General features: G+C 38.2%; 3 protein-coding genes and 1 long non-coding RNA gene across 10 annotated transcripts in view; 1 reads left to right on the forward strand and 3 right to left on the reverse strand.

The window, feature by feature from the left end:
- Positions 1-37: 37 nt before the first annotated feature.
- On the reverse strand, positions 38-9,418 carry KLHL41 (kelch like family member 41). Its single transcript, XM_065670447.1, has 6 exons — positions 7,702-9,418; positions 4,819-4,976; positions 4,619-4,726; positions 3,949-4,134; positions 1,987-2,133; positions 38-1,037 (listed from the first exon to the last, which is right to left on the reverse strand). The coding sequence occupies exons 1-6, from the start codon at positions 8,809-8,811 to the stop codon at positions 926-928; spliced, it is 1,821 nt and encodes a 606-aa protein (XP_065526519.1). The 5' UTR covers positions 8,812-9,418; the 3' UTR covers positions 38-925.
- A 1,921-nt stretch (positions 9,419-11,339) lies between these two features.
- Positions 11,340-21,417, reverse strand: BBS5 (Bardet-Biedl syndrome 5). The gene is made up of 12 exons (XM_065670448.1): positions 21,293-21,417; positions 19,469-19,551; positions 18,569-18,634; positions 17,621-17,670; positions 16,826-16,953; positions 15,794-15,929; positions 14,705-14,800; positions 14,041-14,103; positions 13,199-13,333; positions 12,926-13,009; positions 11,733-11,756; positions 11,340-11,622 (listed from the first exon to the last, which is right to left on the reverse strand). Exons 1-12 carry the CDS (start codon positions 21,352-21,354, stop codon positions 11,521-11,523), a joined length of 1,029 nt encoding a protein of 342 aa, XP_065526520.1. The 5' UTR covers positions 21,355-21,417; the 3' UTR covers positions 11,340-11,520.
- Positions 20,725-23,885, forward strand: part of LOC136009949 (uncharacterized) — a 40,727-nt gene continuing 37,566 nt past the window's right edge. For all 7 annotated transcript variants that reach the window (XR_010610703.1, XR_010610706.1, XR_010610707.1 and 4 more), the window contains exons 1-2: positions 20,725-20,951; positions 21,044-21,858. This is a non-coding gene — a long non-coding RNA (uncharacterized LOC136009949). The remainder of the gene's footprint in view (positions 20,952-21,043; positions 21,859-23,885) is intronic.
- The window catches only part of COL28A1 (collagen type XXVIII alpha 1 chain), a 31,650-nt gene continuing 31,329 nt past the window's right edge, over positions 23,565-23,885 (reverse strand). The window contains exon 35 of the mRNA XM_065670446.1: positions 23,565-23,772. Coding sequence (XP_065526518.1) covers positions 23,567-23,772 — 206 coding nt within the window. The 3' untranslated portion in view covers positions 23,565-23,566. The remainder of the gene's footprint in view (positions 23,773-23,885) is intronic.

Here is a 23,885-nt window from a genome sequence, read left to right on the forward strand (position 1 = left end):
CAAGCTGATCACTAAAAGAGACACCACCAAGTGACAGTTTTATAGTTTTAAAAACAAAGTTTAATTGTTAAAATTTTCAACATCAAAATGCATCAACTCTTTATTAGATGAAAAAGACCTCTCTGCTGGATTTGCTGATGATTGAGGACTTTTTCATGAATTCTTGTTAATGGCCTCAGATCTCTGAGAAAAACTTCCATAAAATATTTGCTTTGGAAATAAATATAAAAGCATAAAAAAGTGGAAAAACCTTGTTACCAGAAGCTTAAACAGTAGATGAGACAGTAGAGCTATTAATCTTGCGACCTCTGCTCTCTTTCCTCTTGTCTGGCTACACTGCTCTCTTTGGCTGAGAATGGCATTTCTTAGGCCACGCAGTATTAGGCCACTTTTCAACATGCAACTTCAATTCCAGGCTAAATTATTTTTAGAAGGCTCTAGTGAAAATATTTTCAAGATATGGGTGAAGAATGCAGGATTTACATATGTTGCTGAGGGGGAAAATCAGGCTGTACAAACAGCCAGTGAGAATAGCATGAGCTACCTACTAGTTGTATTTAACGTAACAGTTAATTCATGAGCATTGTTTGGGGGATATATCCTGGATTGTCTGAGCATAAGGAAGTCTTAACTAGCTTTACTGGCAATTCCATAGAGTGAAAAATGGAGTTCTCTCTGAAATCTTCATTTAGTCTAATATACATTAATCAGAATTCTTCAGGACTTCAAATGCTGGCAGAAATTCAGTTGTTGGTTAGCTAGTAAACATCTTAAGACTTGGACAGCCAGACGAACTGTTTAACAGTCAACAGTATAACTAGTGTGCTGCTACAAAGCTCTGTACGATCTGGGGACATTTCCATGCAACAAAACCAGAAGAGCTTATTGAAACTCCCTTGCCATATCCTGTATTCCAGCATTTTGTTTACAGTTTTGATAACTTGAAGAGGTTTAAGCGAGTGGCCAGGCAGGAGGCTCCAGTAGCATATCGGATCTCTTTCAGTATGCCAATCCATTCCTTCTTTTCATCATCATACCTAGGTTTAACAAAACAAGGTCAGAACATAACTTCTAAAAATTTGGGGTTGGTGCTTCATCACACATAGAATCACAGAATAGTTTGGGTTGGAAAGGAGCTTAAGATCATCTAGTTCCAACCCCCCTGCCATGGGCCCGGACACATCACACTAGACCATGTCACCCAAGAAATACAGGAAATGGAGGACACTCCACATGTTGCAAAGGCTTATAGCAACCATCTGCTGAAAGATGGCACAAAAAGCTGCTTTTGTGCTCTAGAACTAGAGGACATGTCAGTTGTCCTTTTCCTGGTCCCTAAAGCTTGTTGCTGGCCTGTCATGCTTCTTTAATTACTCCTACAAAAGCTTCTGCCTTGTCTTACGTATCCCTTCTGAATTCCTTCAGATTCTTATATACAAAGATGTTTTTTTTTCTGGGAATCCTTTCTATCCTTTTGCCAGTTAAACTCCTGAATCTACCTTGGCAACTGAAGAGTCACAGCCAAAGTAATGTTTCATTACTGCCACTGAGATTTACATTTAAAAGAAATGATCTAGGAGATAGGCATTTCCGATTCTCTTGGAACAATTACTCATTTGACTATTGTACATGACCATGTACAAACCCCTGTGTATAGAGGCTTTTCTGCATAAGAATATCACGAAACAGAGAATATTTTTTTATGGTACACTTACAAGACTAAGCCTGCCAGGAGGGATTGGTAATTTACTCTTCTGAAAAGAGTAGAGCATCTGAAGATCATGACTCAGACTGTTTAAATTAGCAGTAGGCAGAAGTAGTTATTAGATCCAAATCTCATGTTTATCTCTTACTTTCTGACAAACATTTCTATCTGTCAAGAAGTGCTTTGCAACCTGTGCTATGGTTCATTTCCAGATTTAAACGGAAAACCTCTATTTTAGATCTAGCTTTCCACCAGGAAAATGTGATTAAAGTGAAACTTACTTCCATATGTCAGTGACTTCATTGGGCGCAAATTCTTTAGATTCAAGCTGAATCATTGCAAAGCCTCCAATAGCATACAAAGCTCCACTTAAGGTGACTAAACTGATGGAACTTCTCTCCTGGGGAAATTCAGGCATTATCTCCCACCTAAGGATGGAAAGAAAAACCTAAGTTAACTAAGACATGACAAATATTCTACACCGAATTAATTAAAATACACCTCTGGGTGACAAAAATCCAGGTACCAATGATGCCTTTGAGTGAATGGTTTAGTGAAAGGAAACAAATCTGGCATTTAGCAGCCGTTTCAGTGTCTCCATCCCCACAGGGACTACTCACAAGTCTTAAGTGATGGAACTGCATTCTGATGACATCTCTTACCAGATGTCCACTTCTTGCAGGTTTCTTGGGCCCATCATCAGCAATATGCGTTATACAGATGTTTTGTTCCCCAGCTACTCTCGTTTTTTCTCTATAGTTTCCAAAATGCATATCCATTTCAAGTAGCATTGATATAATCATTTGAGTTTAAAAAAAGTCACTGGAGCTTATTTGGCAGAAATCTTGAAATGATGCTAATTCACATCAAGAAACATATAAACCATACAGACATCCCACTGCTGAATAATGGCAAAATCAAAACTAATAGGCTAATTGGTCTCTCTCACTTGTGTGACTTGATTGTAACAAACCAGAGTAAACCAAGGCAAGAACCTGCTGTCAGCATCCTCAAGCAGAAGGTGTTTCTGAACAGTGGAAGAGAAGACTGTGCCTAACATCATGGTAAAAAAGTGACCTGTACTTTACTTTGCTTCTATAGAAGCTGTAAAGTCCAAAGTTCCCTCAGAATTACTTCTTGCATAATTCACATTTTGTATTGGTAAATTCTATAAGCAAGTCTCTTTGGGATAGCATACAGTTAAGTTAAAGCTTTCGTTGTGAGGTTGATGGCTGCAATGCCATCTGTCAGTGAAGACAGCACAGCCACATATGTTCATGTACAATAGAAGGGCTTGTTGATGAAAGAGCATCCAGGACCACTTACAAGTCTGAGCTATAATAAAGCTTTATGGGTATTATTTTAAATGAAAGTTCGTAAGTCAGATGATAGGAAGGAAAAGTAGCAAAAATAACAAAAAGGAAAATTAAGAGTAGAAAGACAGATACAGAGGGTATAAACTCCTGGAAAATCATAAACATTTGAGAGATGCTGACTGCAAAAGATCATCTGTGTTGTGAGGAAGAGCACTGAAAGTTTCTGGACCAAATAAGTGAGCTAATTTCAGGTGTGACCTACTCTTTTTGTCATTACTTTTTCTTTACAGTAATTCATAGCATGCACTTAAAATTGAAAGTCTTCCTGGAGTTTTCATATTAAATAAATAAGCAGAATTACCTGCCAGTCAGTAACTAGTAGTAAATGGTATTTGCTGTGACAAGGTACATGAACAGCAAGACATCACGAGGCCATATACCTGAAGGACATTCAGATAGTCATGCTCAGGGACCTGATTTCTCTTGCTGGGGGTTCATGTTTAGTGTCAGTGCTGCTTCAACTAGACAGTGTGGCCCCTGCCCATCTCTCTGTCTTTTCCCCTGTTACGTCAGCACACATGGCATAATGTGGCTGTGTGGTCAACGAGATTGGGAAAGTAATCAGACTTAAAAAAAACAGGATTAGAGGGTGGGTTATTTTTGCTACATGAGCTCTTTGATCATGTTTGCAATATAGCTATACTAGCTTAGAACATGCACGTGGGGGCAGGAAAAATGGCTAGAGATACTGGTTCTTTAAGCTGTGGCTGCTGCTGTTGTTACTGCTATAGATGTCAATGTAGACCAAGTGTCTCAGTGAGAGTATAAGCACTTGAACACCTTTGTGACTCAGCTCAGTGCTCCTAGAAGTGATTTTACCCAGATGGCAAAACCCTTGCTTTAAAATAGCTTGAATGTTGTACTCACTTATTGGTGGTCAGATCAAAAGCTTCAACAGATGCAGTAAGGCCTTCTTCAGTGACACCACCTGCAATGACAATCTTGCCCTTATGAATAGCTGTTCCAAACATTGAGCGAGCAACTTTCATTGGAGCCAGGTCTCTCCAGTCTCCTTTCTTGGGATTGTATAGGAACAGTCTATTAGTACATTTCCTGGAGAGGAAAAAGAAAACCTGTATTCATTCTAAGGAACTTTTGGCTTGTTCCAAGCGAGACCTAGTTGAAGTGGATTGTGTGGGTTTAGTATCACACCTCTCTCCCCTCCATAAAATCCTTTCTTGTATCTAATCTGGGAATCTTTGCAGGTCTACAAAGCACTAATCACATCGATAGAACTAATACTTTCAATGAGGGCCCTCATAGCTATATATTACTAATGTGTCTGCAATGTAAGTAAAATCTGCCTTGGAATAAGTAGGGTTATTATAATAACTAGTTGGGATTACAAGTTATATGCAATTTTTCCTTATAATGAAAAAGATACCTTATGTGCCATAACGTGTTCCCCTCTGCCAAAATGTTAGCAACCTTAATCCAGAGATGTAAAAAAGAGCAACCCTAACTTCTGAGGGTGAGAACATATAAAGACCAACCAAATAATATTATAAATCATCATGAAAAGACTTAAGAGACTCACTTATCATCAGTTTTTCCGCCAAGACAATATATCAGTCCATTGTTTGAGATAGTAGCATGGCCATATACTTTGATGGGTAGTTTTTTGATCTCACCCCATTTCATTGCGCTGGAACAAGAAGAGTATCACCGTTAGGCTCTTTCAACTAACAATGGGCTAGTTACAAGTCCTCAGTGGGCAGAATTAAATTGTCAACATACACAGGATCATAGCACAATCCTGAATCTAGAGACTCCTCTGTGCGAAGATCCTTGCCTGCAATTACATAGATCTTGCTGTCGGATTCTCCCAGCCCGAAGAGACACCTGGCTGACGGCAGTGGAGGAAGGGCAACCCACTCACCAGCAATGCTATCCAGCTGAAAGAGCATCAGAACAGGAAGTGTTAGGAAAGGCAAATAGTAAAAATCCACACAATGAACACTGTTCCACAAAATTAATCTAACTGCAATCAGTGCCCCTGAACAGCTCATCTGCTTGCCTGAACAATCTATCCCTCCCTCAGTGCAGCTAGTGATGATGACTTCTACCCAACTCTGCTTCATGATGCTGAGACACAGCAGAGTCAATGCCACACAGCTCTTTTTGCATCTGCTCACCCTCACAGTTTCTTTGCCCCGTTATTAAACTTTTCCCTTCTTTTAAGATCCTTCATTCTGAGTTCCCTATCACATGTTGGAAAGAACAAATTGTTCTTCTTCCTGCCTGAAGAAAGCAGGCACTCCTGCTATTCCACAACTACGCATTTAGCCGGTTGTGCTCATTGCTGCAATGAGAGATGCCAGACATCCTCACACCATTCTTAATCATCAGCAAATGTCACAGATGTTTATTCTGCAACCCCTATAGCAAAAGACATGATGTTTCACCACAAAGACCCTCAAAAGCTCCTGAGATCACTGAAGGTACAAAGAATAAAGACTTCACTCCTAAGCAAAAAAGGCAGGCAGTACAGCTCCCTTGGCAATAATATTGATGTCATCCCTATTGAAGTACTCCCACGGCTGTTTCAATTCACATTCAGTATGCTGAAAACACCTAAGGAGAAGCAGTAGAAGGAGGACAGAAGAAAAAGCAAACAAATGAAACAAAACAGTGTTTTCCTAGAACTGTGGTGCTCAATTTTTGTTTTGATCTAAGAACTTGCAATTGAACTTGAATGCTTTCTAACATTCAAGAGAGTATCTATCTTCTCTCTTCTATTGCATATAGATTTGATTTATGATGTGCAGGAAGGGAAAGTAAAATGCGAGTTTGCATGAATGTAGAGGCATTTGATAGAAAGCAAGAGAAAGTTCAGTCAAAGCAGTCAGGTCTGGGTTTAGCTCTGTGACAGCCTTTTCCAGATGTACGTGCCACAGTCAAGGTCTCTGTGCTCAAATGCATCTCCCAGATTTGATAGACCACCCCTATTGGACACCCCTATTGTTTTATTGCAACAGTGACATTTAAGTTCATGGACATGGATTACCCCAGCACATGTATCTGGGTGGTTTAATGAGAAGATGTACCCATCACAGATCACAGCATGCTAGTTAATCAGTCTTGAAGATGACGTATCTACTGATACTGGCATAAGCTAGTCATGCATTTTTGAGGCAGTGGCAGCCTTGTTTTCTCCTAGGTTGCTACCAAATAAAATGGTAACAGGTGCTTCACTGCTGGAGCAAGGGAGATCAGTGAGTGCAAATCAGTTTGGCACCACATTGGCATTTTAGAGGGAACAACAGCCACATGGGTAATGCAGACAAGTGTTTTAACTACAGGCAGTAGCAGCAGCAAGGAAACTTAAAGATGACAAGAGATCAGGATTTCAGGAAGCGTACATAGACACATAAAGTAGAATTCTGAAAACTTTATCAATTTTTAGTATCAATCTTTAGGTTAAGGTTTTCAGAGGCCTCTTTCTAGTAGCATGAGACACAGACTGTTTGTTCCTGGATTATATTATGACATCATATTACATTATGATATCAACACAGTATTTCTATTAGAATAATATTTCTGTAACAAAGTTTGCACTTCAGTGATCAGTGTTTCACACCTACATAAGGAAATGAAACAGTGCTAATCCCTCTCTAGCAAACTAAGACTTCCCTCTCATAGGTATAACAAATGCCTGAAACCAGCTCTTTCACAGTGTATGAAATTGTAGTAAGCCATACTCCTATGAACACTTAGTATTTGGAGTTTTTAATATCTGAAGGCTTTAAAATTCTATCACTGCTTATCACCCTGCTTTATTTCATATTTGAATAAGGACCTACTTTCATTCTTAGGCCTAAAGATGGGATGTGGCCAGCAGCATATTGCATATTTATTAGCAGATAGTTTAAATATTCCCCCAAGCATGTAGGCAGGTAGCTCAGACCACAGCAGGTTATGGTGCAAGCATGCCAAATTGCTCATTTTTCTGAAACATGTTACGCAAGTTACGGTTCGTATTAATCGGCCTTATACAGATTTACAAAGATATAAAATTATGCTTTCAGTTGAAAGATGGTATTTAGTTTACTGCCTTTGACAGTTTGCCAATAAAGCAACCTTCTACAGCTAAATTCTGTATTTTTAGAATGCCCTCCTGTTTCCAATGTTCATGCGACAAAAGGGCTTCTGGAATTTTATCAACAAAAGCGGCATTTAAAATACACACATTACTGCTGCCACAAAAATAGTTCAGGTTCAGAAAAAAGAAAGACAACTCATTAGGTCTAAAGCAGCAAAACACTCTGCTTTCATGGATATTAACAAGAACTCACAAAAGGTGTTTTACAAAAGTATTACTAGGCTTAAATTTAGGCATGTGTATCATGAAAAATCTGGGCCTTAAACAATGAAAGCCAGTGCCTAGATACAATACACTACTGTTATTCATCTCTTTCAAGATCTCACCAGGGGCTTGATCTTGAAAGAGAAGATGCAAGTCCCTTGGTTTCATTTATCTCTCTGAGACAGGAATAGCTCTTTACAGATACTTCTCTCCATTAACTGTGCAGAGAGACTAAACAACTCACTTGCATAGACTCAGAATACCTTTCAGTAACTCATAAGCACCTGTTTTTGCACCAGTTACAAAGCTTATACCTGGAAGAAGTATGACTGGAAAGGCTGATCCTTGTTCTCCTCTTCCACATACAGTCCTCCAACAATGTAGACCTGATTTTGTTTGGTGACTATACTGGAATGATTTCTGGGAATCTGTTCTGCCAGAGCTGCTAGGTAGCATTCGTTTTCAAGAGGATCGTAAGCTACTGCAGCAGTGTCATTAACCAGAAGTATTAGGTCTTTGACAAACATGCCGTGCCTGGGAAGGTCATTCAGGTAGCCAGGCAGTAAATCTTCATCTCCTACATCGCCGTTCACCTCCCCTTTGGTTGACTTTTCTATACTTTTGCCAGTGTCAGGCAGTTTTCCAGCAAAAGCATCCTTAATAATCTTTACTTTTTTCTGGAGGTCTGAATTGCTTTTGATTATATCATCCTTCTCAACATGTTCTTTGAAATATTTTTCTGGCATAAGACGAAAACGTATGCAGTCAAAAATTTCCCCCAGGTTCTTTACTCTGTTCTCCTTATCTGTTCGGACCCATTTCATTACCGCTTCAAATACCAGTTCTTCCTTCTCTACGTTTAAGCTGTCAGGTGAAATAACCGAGATAAGTTCATGTGCGGCAAGCTGCATGAAGTCCTCCTCTTTGCAGATCTGCACAAAATGATCTGAAACAAAATCACGGGCAGAAAATGCAAGTCTTGGGCAATCAAGCAGAACACCCAATCGAAGGATGGCCAGACAGTTACCAACAGCAAGCCTCTTCTGAAGGTAGGAGACGCACACAGTGAATACAGAAGGGATCTGAAAGCGACTGGCCAAAGCAAAAATATCTTGCACATTAGAATCATTAAGATCAATACTTGCTGAATAAAGGTATTTGACAATCATATCCAGGATGTTGGGGTCAACATTCTCTAGAACCACCTCCTTCTTCTTCTCTTCATTTTGCTCAGATAAGAAGTACTCACGAAAATAAGGGCTACATGCTGACAGAATCAATCTGTGGCAAGGCAGGCTTCTGTCACCAGCTTTTAGAGAGCAATCTACAAACTTCTTCTCTTCAAGGAGTTCCTTGAGGCCATCCTGAAGAAGGGTGGATTGGTAAAGTCTGAGCTCTTCAGTGAGTTCCCTTTGGGAATCCATTTCACAAATACTTGGGAAAGGGGAGGGTGCAGAAAGCTTTAGCTGTTGTCTGCCCAAAGGTCTGTCTGTAAAAAAGGCAGACCAATGTGCTTTGCCCTGCCTGAAGCCTCTGCAATTTTATCTAGCTAGCTAAATATAGGTACATACTCTTACAGGTCGGAATTTAAGATGGCTGGTTTGGAAAAATAGATCTTCTCTCGCAGCTGTCAAAGAGTGAAAGAAGCAACTGTTGCTTTAGTTGCTATGGTCAGGTTTTGTCACCATGCTCCACACTGAATCAATGAGATTACGTGCAATGTAAGAAATTACTTGAGATGAGTAAGGACAGCAGAATCTGACCCTCAATGAGACAGCCATGAGCAAGATTGTAAATATACGTGTTACCAAATATTCTGAAACAGAAATATTGTCAATCAAGTTGTCAGCTGCAAGTACTGTTCAGTTTGTTTCAGAGTTGCTCAATACTTAAAGATACTAAAAACATCCAGAACTTCACATCAATTATCTACACTTTAAAATTATTTTTTTACATACCCATATCACATCTGTGATTTCTTCAGGTACTGTTAATAACACTTTGAAATTCATTCCAAGCTTCTTCTTAATATCCATTTGGTTGTATTTATTTGTAAACTAACTCCTACTACTCAGACATAAAAGATGCATTATTCAGGTAAAGTTCTTCTTTCAAAAATAATTTAACATTAAGTCTCCACCCCCTTACTAAACATCATTCTTCATTTCAGATACTCTGGACATTACCAATCCTTTTAAATTTGACTGTACTAGAAATGGTGCTAACTGCTGTTAAACTAAACCAAAACCATTACATCAGAACAGTAGAATAGAGAATGAAACACATGTAATCAGAAAAGTAGTTTGAAAAGTGAACGTGAATTTAGAACAATTATGCTTATGTTGAACATTTCACAATTTAGACTGGGAACATTTAGATTTTTATTTAAGATTGTAATACAGAACCAAAACAAATTTGAAATTTTAAGCTGTTTAATGTACCTTGGTGAAGTACTGCATTTTGCCCATACGACAATTGCTTTTTACTCATACGGTAAAATGGTCATTAAAAGTAAGAGAAACAGGATCAAAACGCAACTGTTTGAATGCAAGATCTACAGAGAGGTATAACATAATCAATGATTATTGAAATAGTGATTGCTTTTCAACATAGGCAGTATTTCACTAAAATACATACCTTGAAAGGCTTCTGACAAACACCACAATTACATTCACGCCACAGTTACTTTACTATTAACAGTCAGCTGCTAAAACAACAGCTGAGAGGAGGGCTCATTTGACTTTTTCCACTTATAGAAAATAGCGCAGAGGTCTTATCTCACTAGAAAACGTAACAGCTGCATCTTCCTTTAAACAATAAATGACTCATTTCTCTCTAATACATAACATCAGAAAGGTCTAATGACTTAGACACAGAAGCTATTTGTGTGTGCACTTTTTTCCAGATCATTCCTTAAAAAAGAGCTCTAGAAAAAAAAAAAAAAAAAAAACCCACAAAAAAACCCAAACACTAAACAAAACATCAAAAAGAAAGAACTGTATGAAGATATCTGGAATACAATGAAGTAAGTATCTGGAATGATAAGTGTTTACGTGCTGAACATTTAATAAGATTATGAGACATCAAAACTAGTATTTGGAACAGTATTGCTTTTTGTCAAAGTTATCAGTAACAGCACAGCTGCAATGACACAGCCGATATGCCTAGATACAAAATGTTCCACATATGATAATATTGCTGTGTTGCACAACATTTAACAAGTTATAGACCTCTGATTTAGATGTAATCATTATCGGAAAATACATCAATGTATAGAAATACATGACTTCTTTAAGCTGAGCATCAAACTATAAACCACACACTGCCCTATCTCTAACGGTGGTCTTCACGTATGAGGAAGAGGAGTCTTCCTTTCCCAACATACTTGCAGGTAAAATGACTAGTGTTGGTTGGTCCTGGCAGCCCATTGCAGGGCAGTATATAATCACATGGGTCATGGAGTTGTAAAGTAAAAATAAATGGTGGCTACCTGCCATAAAATGGTGGCTGAAACACCATGGTGGACCCTGTGTTGTTAGGGGAAGGGAGTTCCTGCTCTGACCACCTTCTGGGGGAAGCGGGATGGGATGGCTGGTCCTGTCAGTCACAAGCCTGAAAACACCTGGGTATGAGTGTGTCAAAACCCACAGTCAGCCAATCAAAAGCAGAGTGAAAATGTGGCATATGATATTTTACATAATGGCAGTGGAAATAAAATGGGAAGGGACTTCCAGGTCCTCACAGCCTGACAGAGAGGAGGGACTTCTTGGGGCCTTACACTGTGGAACCAGAGGAAGGGCGGGACGTCTGAGGCTTGTGGAATGTGTGAGTGTCTGCGGGGGGCACGGCCTCCACCAGCAGCTGGGGCCCTGCCCCTTCTTACATTAGATACTGGTAGACCTCCAGCTCTTTACACAACATACTAAATACAACACTTTTACACATACAAGGGTTTTGAATAATCTTTCCTTTATGACATATCCTGAGGGCATACTACCCAATATTTGCCCACTCTTTGGCATGTTCTTTATCTCTTACTCTGATATTTCTAAATTATCTTCTACAGATCTCACAAGCCCAGTAAGAACTGAGGGTCTTTCCTTGCTTAAGAAACAAATACGTGACAATCTGAATCAGGGTATTACTTCCCAGAGTCCCTGGAGTGTGAATCCATCCTTTAGCTTCTCTATTGCAAGTCCTAGTTCTTCTGAAAAAACAGGCTCCCCGTCATGTTGCTTTTTGGAATGCATGAGGTAGGAGAGAAAATAAAGCAGAAGGTACTTTTTAATTTTATTATCCCATTTTAACAACATGAATTTGATAGTATGAAAGAAGCCGTTCTTACCTTGTTTTCATCAGCAAAGTAAGCCTGCAAAAGAAAGGAAAAAAAAACCAACTCAAAATGTTGGGAAAAAAAATCTAAAGACAAATCTGCTAATAATTCCTTGGGGTTAAAACTGTGTTTGCTAAGCTGTCTTCAACAAACCAGTCTGTGTAAGAACAGGGTTTTTTCTATGCTGAAATAGAGAGTTCTAACAGGAGTTGGTGATTATGTTATTTTTCATTAAATGCCAGTCTTTGAGTTTTTCATCATAATAAACTAAGATTTTTAAATGGTAAAATATCCATATTATGTTTGTTACACCGAAAAATAAAGGGAATAAAATGTTAATACAAATACAAACTGACAGCATTCTAGCATTTCTTGCCTTATGTGCAGCAGCATCTACTATTCAATTTCAAACCCTAACTTAAGTATCAAATTTCAGTTACCATCACATTCAATCTAAGAAACAAGCATAAAGTAAGTGAACAATTAACCAAATTTTTCTACTCTCAGACAGAATCTGGGAAAGAGGTACAATCTTTACCATTCTGTGCATGTGGAAATTAAGTCTCAAACTCTTCAGGCTATCAGGTCTCAGTCATGTAGTCAGGTGTTACTAGATTGCAGAGTAAATTTGGAAATTCCTCGAAAGAAGGGCATTAAGTAATCTCATGCATTTAAAAGTAACCTTTCCTCAAACACTGGAGACAAACAGGAATATAGTTTGCTAAACAGGTATCTTTAGAAGCGCAGAGGTTGTCAGGAGTGACCCAAAACTGCTGCTTTTCTAAAAATCTTTCAATCAAAAGTCTGAATTTTAGATGAATGCTGAGCATACAGATAACACCATCTATTAATCTGCTCCAAGAGAAGGAAGACTTGTTTTAATTTAATGTATTTGATTATATTATATTATATTATACTGCTAGTTTTCAAGTTATCCCTGATCTTAATGTGTTGAGAAACTACACACAACTATTACTTTAAATACCTACTACTAATTATATTGAATAATAGTTTGTTCTTAAGTTAAAAATCCATACACAGAATAAATACCTGTAGTGATTAGCATTTTGAATAAAAGGTATGTAGATGTGTTTTAAATATAGAAAGTTTGGTTGTAGCTTATCTTTAAAAGAGGATTACAGCTTTACACTTGAATAACCAAACTGGAAGTATTTTATGTTGTAGTTTTCTGTGGAGCAGCTTACCACAAATGCATCTGTATGCTCATCAGCTTCTATTTCCACATCATCTTGAACCTGCTCCACAGTTAGATCTTCAAGAAGTTGAGGCTGCAAATTAAAACACTGAAGTAAGTAAATCATAGAATCATAGAATGGTGTGGTTTGGAAATGAGCTTAAGGTCATCTAGTTCCAACCCCTCAAGCCATGGGCAGGGAAATCCACATATCTAATATGTTTAATACATTTTTATTACTGCTGTTAACACAATAATGTATCTAATTTAAGTAGTACAGTACCTTTTCTTCCATTTCATAATCCACTCCAAATATAGGGTTAGCAGAATAAACTCTGTGAAGTGAATTAATTTCTTTCACTGCCTCCTGTAGTTTCTCCACAGGGTCTATTTTAAAACCAAGGACATATCCTCCACTCTATATAAAAGAGAAAAAAAAAAAACCCTACATTTATTGGTGTTGCTTATTCTCTAAACAACTTTTTTCCCCATTATAAAAATGGGTAACAAACTATTTACACAGAAAATCAAAAGCAAATGGGTGGGAGAAATTCAGAAGTGATACTAATTCAGAAGTGATACTAAGTGATTTATTCCTAGCTACTCAGCAAACGTTTAGTCTGTTAGAGCTTGATGTTGTTATTGGAAAAGCTTTCAGATACAGTACATAAAGTTAGTTGAACTTTAAAAATCAATCCTACCATTAAACCCATTTCTGATTAAGGACAAATTGAAGAAAAGTAATTTTGTCTCTTAGAGCAAAACACATACAGAAGTGAAAAAGAATAAAAATAGTGGTCTTGATTAAGTATAGAAGTAATTAAATCCCAAAGATAATCTGTCAGAAAATACTGTTTAACACTATTATTATTAGTTATTTTACTTAACCAGCCATGCTGGCTTATCGCTGCTTTGCTTACAGAAACTCTAACTCACAACAGCCATATCAACCTTAACACACAGACATTTAAAGCAGTGCAGAGGGCTTTTCAAAAGCTGTGTTCCAAAGGCCCCACAGGAGGAATACTAAGCACCTTAAAAGTAGCCCTGTAACATTTTGGAATTAGGCAACTATTATATATGAAAATGTAATCAATGAAAAAAAAGGCTATTGAAGGTTCTTACCTGCTGAGAACTCTCTATCACAAGCGCCAAGCCGAACTTTGAGTCTCTAATTTTTATTGAACGCTAATGGTATAGAGGTAAAAATGTTTTGTTAAAGGTTTTGGAATTACTCGATAAAAATCTGCTTTATCTTTTTCTTTTTAAACACTACTTATTATAATTACTGGTTCTGGAAGCTTGGCTCCCAGCATTCCCTCCCATTTACCACTACAAATCTGAACCTCAGGGAAGAGTGTCTTTATCAGGAGTGGTAACAGTTAATTTCTGAACATCAGGTTCACAGATCATTTATCCCAGTGTACATATATGGCATGAAGCATCACCGTAAATAGTTTGAAAATTGGAAATGCAACTCATTTTCAACATCTGTACCTGCCAGTGAAAGCTCCCAGTTAATCTGGACAGGAAAAACCCAACCCAACCCCCAACCAAACAACAAAAAAACACCAACAACAAAAATCTACAAACACAAAAAACCCCTACAACGTCCCTCCCCCCCCAAAAAAAAAAAATCTAAACAAACAACCCTACACTTTGGTTGATGCTGGTAAGAATAAATTCCTCCCTGACTGTGGGACATGAATATTAATTTTGGTCAGCTGGGAGTTTTAACTGAATACTTGAACTTATGCCAGTTCATTTTGAAAATGGTTAAGACACTTACGATTTGTAGATACGGTATGCTGACATTAAAGCTGTCATTCATATTTGCATGCCAAACTATTCTCACGTTAGTAATAAAAAATGTTCCCAAATTTCCCTATTAAAGAAAAAACATGTTAAAACTGCTCTGAAGTATATAGCCTTTTTTTCGTTCCAAATCCAATGATTACTGTTATCCACTCAAATATGAGCAGGACACAGCTTCATATTTAATTCAATAAAAGCCTGATTATTTCACACCAAAATCAGTCAAAATGCTTCTGTTGATTGTAAGGGAAGAAGAGCCAATCTTTAAATGATACAGTGCCCAAGTGGTGAAAATAGCTGGGAGCACCCATTACTGCAACTAAGTAGGATCAAATCACAGCATAGCAGACCTCATGGGAGTACATGAATCGTCTAACGTGTTCTTAACTGTACAGATCTGGAATTGGCGTATAGCGTAAGTACAATGGCATGTGGGTTAAACTTAGGCAATTGTGGAGATGTGTGCCAAGGGAATGTAGAGGAAAGAACTTTTTAGCTTGTTAGGATGGATCTTATTTCCATTCTGGACTAAAATTGCACAGGCAGAAATAACAGCTCCCATTTTGTTTCATGGCTCTGTGAAATACTTGCAACTAATGCCCCGTAAAAGAATATAAATGCTTTCTATTTTTTCCATAGTCTTTATTTCTCCATATTTTAAGACATAGATTCCTATTCCAATGTTTTCAATATCCGATAATCAAAAGACAATAGAGTATTACACTGTTGTAAAAGCTGCATGTAAATCTACAGATTCAGAGGAACACTTTGGAAACAACATGATTGTCCTTCAGGATGATACAGAGCTTTAAAAAGATAAAGATATCTTTTTAACAGGAACTGGGTATGTAGTTCCTTGAATATTAGCAATGTCATGTAGACTTCACTTTGCCAAAAGAGAATTTGTTGTACTGAGTAACAAATACACTGGATCAGCTTCTCCACACGCATCAGCTGATGAACTGAGTTAAGGGTAATTCCTCTGAGGTTACAAAACCAGAACACTGAAAGCCAAAACATTTTAATGTTGCCGTAGTCAACACAGTCTCATTTTTCACTATACCTGGTCACTTGACAAATTCCAAACTCCATTGATTTTATCATATATTTGTTCTTGTGGTAGTAATCTCAGTTGCTTGTTCTGAATCAATGCACTTCTCAGCTTCAGATCACGATACATTTTAGAAGTTTCATAAGCTCTGCAAAAAATAAAAAATGCACGTCACCATTTAAGCATTTTCTATTATCTTTACTGTTTGCTTCAGCACCAATATAAAATGCTGTATATTTTAAACTTTTTTTATCACCATGTTGAACAAAAACGAAGAGTACTATTGAACCTTCATCAACATAAAACATTACAGTTTACTTTTCTTTAATGAAGTTATTTTTAAATGTTAAGGGTTTTTTTGGCATCTGTTTTGATCTCCTGTACTCCTCGTGTGCATTCTATTTCTTTCTTTTCCTTAAGACTGTAATCTCCCTGTTTCCATTGCAAAGAATAAGTCTTCTGGGTCCCATGTTATAGAAGAATTCTTTTTTCACTGCTGCTTAAGTCACAACCAACCAATGTACGTACACCTGTTTTCCTCAGCTCTTAATAGAAACCTATGGTAATGTTTTATATACCAATTCATCCAGATGACTTACACTTAGGTGGGAAACATTCACTATTTTGTCATCAATTAGAGTTTTAACCAGGATGTAACTTTATGTTTTTGGGCCAGTAAGTGGTCCAAAATTGCAGTAAATTATTATAGACAGAAAATATAGGTAGAAAATGCACACTGAAATTAGCTCTTTTGTGGTTTTATTTGTTCCAATAGTTTATACACACAAAGTGTATAAACTGTGATCAATGACTGGTATTAATCGACATTAATTTTCATTATGCACAGTTACCTACTAGAATATGTGATCATTCTCTCCCTTCTAGAAATTGTGTTCTACTCTGTTGGGAAAGTTTTCTGAATGTTAAGTGAATAATTATATATTAACATATGGTGTTATATACTTGGTCCACCAGCAATAGTAATCCCACATATTTAATTCATTGAATTTTATAAATGAACAAACACTATTTTAAGTACGCTACCTGTGCACAGCAATAACTGAAGTGAAGAGTCTGGGACTCCCGGGAACAACATTGGTAAATATGAACTCAAACCGGGTATTGTTACATTTAGTCAATATATACAGAGCTTCTGTCTGCCCTCGTAATTTCTGTAAGGAAGAGATGAAATTTAGCATTTTGACAATATAGTAGCTTGACTGTACTTGACGTAAATAATCTTGACATATTTTTTATATTCTTTTTCTAAATAGTATATGTGAATATGTAATCCTGATTCTACCACTGCTCTACTGCTGTCTTCAACTGAACTAGGGTGTGGGGTTTTTTTGAGAAAGTAGCAATTCCATCCACAGTAGAATTATGAAGCCTGCCTGCTATATAATTGCAGTATTACGACTGAAACAGTATTTTTGTGTTTGTTACTATGTAGCTGCCCAGGGGAACCTACATAATCTCCCCTTCTTTGCTTCACAGTTGCATGAAATTCAGGCTATATATTGAAGAGCTTTCTTGCACAAAATTAGTGCCTATCTAGACTTTTGTTAAATTTAGACACAATGAACCAAAATGTGCTTGACTTACCTAGAAGGGAAAAGAAATCACCACTGTGATTACACCAGTTTTGCTGCCTTAGGAAGCTGACTAAACCCACACTCCCATAAAAATGTACATTCTCAACTTTTAAACTATACTTCCATTATGATTCTATTACTGTTCTTGCAAGTAAATTTTCAGATTATTACTGACATACACTGCAATAGGTATAAACAATGAATTACAGCTTTATTATTTTAAGAAGTATTTTTTGAAACTTACTGAGTTGGCAGTTCTTGTAGTTATATTTATAATGCAATTGTAACCAACAGCTAAAAGTTAGAGGAGAAAAAAAAAAAGAAAAAAAAAAGAACAGTTTTGAGAATAAGAAGAAATAAGTCAAAATAACAAAGTACAATATTGAATTTTGTAGTACAGCTTTGGGTGCTGTTTGTGAGAATTACACAAGTGTGGTTAATGGTCTGGGCCCTCACCACAAAATCAAAGTTGGAAAGGACCTTGTCCTTTTTGTACCAGGTTATCTGGTCCAATGCTTTTGTCAAATCAGGATCAACTCTATCTGGCCGCTCAGGGTACTGTCCAACTGAGTTTTGAATATTTCCAAAGAAGGACATTCCACAACCACTCTGGGTTATGAACAGAAGACAGATTTTCAGTATTGCCTGGCTATTGGGAACTGAGCACTTAAAATAATTAGGGCACAGAGTACGGGCAAATTAAATTAAATATAAGTAGTCCTACTAGCTACTCATACAGTTAAAATTAGAAGCTTGTTCAGGGTTTACAACAGTAAATCTGGAAATGCAGGTATTTGTGGGGAATAAAAACTGTAGGACAACACAGAATGTGACTAGTAAACACGTGGCAACAAGAACTACAAGTAAAGCAGGATGTAAAGAAACTCAAGCTTTTGTTTCTTTTGAGAAAAATAATGAATCCCACTTACGCCAAATGAAAAATATGCCTAAAGTACTCTTCAACTTCTATTTTAAGAAACTAACATTGAGTATTAATATTTTGTTATTAATTTATTATAACAGTTCCTAGATTACAAACAGATTCATTAGTAACAGTTTATTTCACACTTCACAGAGCAACAGAACTATACCTTACTATTCTATACTGAAATCAATACAGGTGTGAAAGAACAGTATGGCACCACAAAGGAAACAAGAATTTTGCAGTTGTTTAACAGGAGATGATACTTACAGAGATTGACTCTGGGCAATGACAGTGAGCGCCAAATAATCCGCAAATTTGTCACAAGCAGTCTACCTGGAAATAAGGAGTATAAGTATTTTTAATCTGAGGAATTTCAATTCAATTAAATGTTCCATTCTGCAGTACATTACCTCTACACCAGAATATTCCTTCACCTTGACAGGAAAAAAAAACAAAAGCACAGGACACCCCAGCAGAAAAATCACAACGCTTGTTTCTCTTGAACGCTCAGTGAGAAAATCCAGCAAGGAATAGATGAACAACCTCTCATATATACCAGCATTCCTCAAAACCAAACCAAGAACAGTTACTGATTTCACATCTGCCTGCCTATGGTAAAAATGCAGAGACACAAACAGTACAGAACTGCTCTGGCGAGGAGAAGGGGAAGGCAGTGAGTTAACTATTGCAGCTGTCTTCATGAATAACCTCACCCCTCTATGTCACGTGCAAATTTCTTCACTTCTGTACCCTGTACAGCAACCCATCCAGCCCCAGGAAGGGTCATCTCAGCTCGCTGGCAGCTTCATGCCCTTGCACACTAAATATATATATTCCTTACTGATTCAGTTTAAACTAGGTTACAAAAAAACCTAAGTATTAAAGAGGATTACAGCAGAAGGTCACAACGATGTTTATAAATGGATTATACTTACAAGGCTTTCAATCCTAAACAAATTCTGAGACAATATTATCACCTTCCTGTAAGTTTGAACAAGAGATCCCATTTGAAAATACCCTAAGGGGAGACAGATCTGTGGAAAAGGCAGGACTTATTACCTGCAACAGACCATTGCTACTGAGCTCAATGGAAACCAGACAGGGCTTTTAAGAACTTATACACATTAAATATTAGAAAGTTTACAATTTCCCTGAGTATGCAGTTACCTCTGTCTCCATTGTTTCCTTTGGTATCTTCAACAGACTCTAAGCAGTCTATAAGGACCTCTCCAGGTCTCATTTTCATTTGTCTAAAAGAAAAAAAAAAAGGAAGAAAAAGAACCCCTAATGAAAAACAGATTACATTTATGCTCTAAAAGGCCATTTCTATTTTCCCACTTTGCTCTTCTTCCTCCTTTTTCTGCTTAGTGCATCCTATGTACAATGAAAAATATACACATGCACACACACACAATTCAACATTATATACCTGAAATTGATATCACTACATCTGGCATATGAAGAATATTAATACCATCATCATTCAATTATAACAGTAACTAAGTAATTATTTAGTGAGTGTGATCAAACAAACTATACCCCAAAATTGGGAGTATAAAGTTTGTGAAAATAGAAGGGAAAATCAAAAAAAGCTGCATTCACATAATTTTTTAATGGACAGTTTGTTGCCCCTTGCTGTACTTTTAGGTCATAAGGAGTGGAGTTAGGCTTGAGAAAGAATAGATGCCAGCAAAGGAAATATCCACAAAGAGTGTGGCTTGGGTTTTTTGTGTGTGTTTTTTGGTTGGTTGGTTTTTTGTTTGTTTTGTTGGGTTTATTTATTTTTTGTTTGTTTTAGTCTGCTTTATTTAAGTGGTCTAACTACTTAAATACTTAAGTACGTGTGAAATTTTGCTGTATTTTAATTGTACTGTGTAAAGCAGCCAAATCTCTTCAGTGTATTGGCATGAGAGAAATAAAATACATTATCAGGGGCGGAATTCTATGAGAGACTGTGAGACTACTGAAGATCGGGACCAAGACACAAAGTATGGACTCAATGATACATCACTAGAATAGCACAAAAGACATTAGACTGGAGTTAGCAAGAATAGTAACAACAGCATTAAATATTGAAGCAGGCTCTGTCCACATCACAATTCTACAAGAAAATAAAGACAGAACTGCTTAAACGTTCAAGATATATTTTCATGTTTCTAAAATTACTGGCAGGCAGCATGTCTAAGGGGCAAAGGGTGCTCTCAGTAGGGTCAAATGAGCAGCAGCAAGATGAAGTGTGATAGCACATTTTCAGCCTCCACCCCCAAAATCATCAACCAGCTGCTAATTTGGAGCTCTGTATTACAAAAGCTATGCAGGGTTTTGCCACAGAAAGCAGAGCATAAATTGTATGTCTCAGACAAAGCTCACAGCTCATTAGAGGTCAAGGCCCGCAGGAATGAAGCAGCACTGTGTCTCATACTAAAACCAAACCACAGCACTGTACCTGCTACTAGGAAGAAAATTAACGCTATCTCAGCTGAAACCAGGACACAGCTGTCACAGGGATGCGACAGCCCTTCAGCTCCCGCCGCTCACAGACTGCACAGCCACTGTCCGCTTCCGTGCGCTCAGGCTGCCAACACCACGGCAGCGACACCGAGCCCTGTTACCAGTGACTGGAACCATGCCCTCAGACATTGACTTTAAAGTTTGTTTCAGCACCAGCTAACGCTAGGAACAGAACACCCTTCCTCAGTCCTCCAGTATCCAACCTTTATTATTTTCCCTTTTCTTTTATAGATTGGAAACGGCGACTACACTTCACTCAGCAAGAGCTCTCCATCCAACTCGCCTGAGCCTCAAGGGCCACACAACCCTTTTCCTGCCCTCTCAGAACATCACGACTCCCCCACCGCGCCGCCACACTGGGAAGGCTCCCAGCATACACCGCGCCACTAATGGCGGCCGCGCTCAGACCCTTGGAGAGACAGCGCTTGGTCTACTGACAGCTGCCTCGCTGCAAGCGGAGAGCAGGGCAACGGCACTCACTGCGGGGAGATGTCGAAGCGGACATCTCTGTCCTCCCACAGCACGTCCAGCACCGCGCTCATGGCTGCCAACCGCGGCGGGGCGCAGCGGCACACCTCTCTCCTTCCGCCGAGTCCGCGCGTCGTCCTGGCAACGGGGGCGGTGTCTCGCGCTCCCTCAGCGATCGGGATTCGCTGCGGTGCTGCACGAGGGGAGGGCGCCCTCGCTCCCGCCCGCCCTCGCCCCGCCCCGCCCCGGTCTGAGGTAGCGGCCTCCGGTGGCGGCAGAAGGGAAGGGTTTTTGTTACCGCGCAGTTTTTCGTCTTCTTGCTCTGGCCGTCGTGATTTGTGCTTCCTTGGCGTTTGCGAACGTCCTGTGAAGGACAGTGGCGTGCTCTGAGTCGTTGGAACACCCCATGCAGTAGTTCCAGCTTTTCCTCTCGTCTTAACTTTGTCTGGTACAAGGGAACACCTGTATTGCCGTGGAGGAGTGTTACACCAATTCCCTGTACAGTTAGGAAACCTGAAACCTGTGAAATCCTCACTAACTCAGTAAATTGCAGCTTTAAGTCGTGGGTTTGGTTCTTGGTGAGTTTGGTTTTTTTGTTTTGTTTTTTTTTTGTGTGTGCTTTGTTGTTGGGTTTTTTTTTCTTACTAAATGCGGTTTATTTTTAGTTTGAAATAACTGAAAATTGTATCTAGCTGAATTTTAATGGCAGTATCCTACCAATTAGAAAAAAATAAGTATGAATCATAGGAAGAAACTCGATGTTTGACAGGTCGTTCCCTAGAGCTGGTCCCTGGATTGGTGAGGAACCCATTGAAACCCACCTGGAAGCTGATGCAAACTTCATGAAGTAAAAGACATTGTATGTGCTGGCCATCCCTTCTCTCCCTCTGTCCATGTGGAAGGCAGTGTGTTGCCACATCCAGGCAGGCTCACTGCTGAGGGTCTTGAAGTAGGAAGGGTAGTGGGTCTTTGGTTTGAGGCCACATTCCATCTTTTGTTGCTGATATGCTGAACGTGCCATGTGTTCAGGGAAAAAAACCCACAAACCCAACCGAAAGAGATTGTCAGGTTTCATATGCAGGAGTGCCTGAGATGTTCAGTCTTGAGGGCTGTGTCAGAAAACCAGTTACCTAATCGGGAGAACATTACACAGTAGGTGTAATTTAGCTGTGAGAGAAGCTTTTAGTCCTGTAAAAGTACCATTACCCGTTCTCTGTCCTGGCAGTAAACCCAGAAATGTTTTATTAGGAAAAAGCTTTTAAGTATACAAGTCAAGTAAGAGGAAATACATCATATGCAGGCAGACATAAAGGTAAAAAGCAATATGTCAGTGATGGGCAATAAAGAATACACTTTATGATGTGTTTCAATGTTTTGAACAGAAGTTTAAGAGGTTTTTTAGAAAGATGAAAATACTAAAATGCATTTAAAAATTTGACTTGGCTTTCAGAAGAGAAATGCACCAGTGAGCACTTTAAACATGAACTAACCTAATTTAGTGATAACAGCTATTGTTATAATCACTCATAAATCAGTGGATGTGCTTTAACTGCATTTGTCATGTATCTTGCTAGCTAATGGAAACTGAGGAAAGTTTACAGAAAAAAGGACTAAATGTAACTATGATGTGGTTGGAAAAGGTGGGCTGCTGAGCCATCTCCCTGTCTTGTGAGCCAGAGAGCACACAGGCCACAAGTTGATGCATTTGCTGTATTTATGCTTTATATTTGTATTTGCTGTATGTTCTGAGTAGTACTTTGCAAGTAATTTGGAAATTGGTAATTTGTGCTTGAAGTATTAAAAAAGGATTTATGGGAACACTTGTGCTTAAAAAAAGTGAAATCTTCATTGCAGTATCCATGCCAAACATCAGATGCCTGTAATAGAAAATAAATTACATCATTTTAATGACAAAAGATTGCTTTCAAAAGCCATATATATATAATTTTAAATGAGGTACAGTTAGTGATTATACAATGGTAGTATTTAAAGATCTAGGTAAAAGAAGGGTAATTACTACAATAAATGCTATACTGGCCTAAGTAAAAAGGAAGTTTTGTACTCCTGATACCGATGAAAAATTGCTATTTTGTTCCATAACGACTACATCATATGATATATGCAAAAGGAGTTAAAGTGATCTTGCATAGGTACACATTTTTTTTAATCAGTGAGCATATGACTTCAGAATGTTAATATTCTTTAAATCAGTGGATTTGTTTTTACATACCATGCTGGATACTTGATAACAAACCCAATCAATCAATACCTTTTACTTGCTCTTTGTTAATGTAGGGATAAATTCCTACCTCCAGCAAAAAATACACAAGCCTCTCTACATTCTTCTTCACTCTCAAAGCGGTTTCCATTTCCATCACAGCCACCATACCAAAACTGAGCACAAGCATTGGCCTGTTTATCATAGTACCATTTTATGATATAAACACGGCATGGCCCTTGATCCAGCCTTAACTTGCACCTGAGGTCCATGTCTGAAATAAAGGAAAAAAGGAATAGAAAAACTTCAGTTTGTAAGAGTCAAATTGTATTACATAGATTTTAACTTTCAGACTCTGATTTGATTTTTTATGCTAATGTATACAGC

This window comes from Lathamus discolor, chromosome 3 (genome assembly GCF_037157495.1).
Source record: "Lathamus discolor isolate bLatDis1 chromosome 3, bLatDis1.hap1, whole genome shotgun sequence".
NCBI lineage: Eukaryota > Metazoa > Chordata > Aves > Psittaciformes > Psittacidae > Lathamus > Lathamus discolor.

Coding starts and splice junctions, on each gene's coding strand:
- KLHL41 (XM_065670447.1), bottom strand. CDS start 8,811: ATGGATTCCCAAAGGGAACTCACTGAAGAGCTCAGACTTTACCAATCC. Junction 4,977..7,701: donor TCCAGTCATACTTCTTCCAG/GTATAAGCTTTG, acceptor ATGCTCTTTCAG/CTGGATAGCATTGCTGGTGA. Junction 2,134..3,948: donor TTTGATCTGACCACCAATAA/GTGAGTACAACA, acceptor TTCCATCCTTAG/GTGGGAGATAATGCCTGAAT.
- BBS5 (XM_065670448.1), bottom strand. CDS start 21,354: ATGAGCGCGGTGCTGGACGTGCTGTGGGAGGACAGAGATGTCCGCTTC. Junction 13,334..14,040: donor TGATAGAGAGTTCTCAGCAG/GTAAGAACCTTC, acceptor TCTTTTATATAG/AGTGGAGGATATGTCCTTGG. Junction 13,010..13,198: donor ATTATGAAATGGAAGAAAAG/GTACTGTACTAC, acceptor TTTAATTTGCAG/CCTCAACTTCTTGAAGATCT.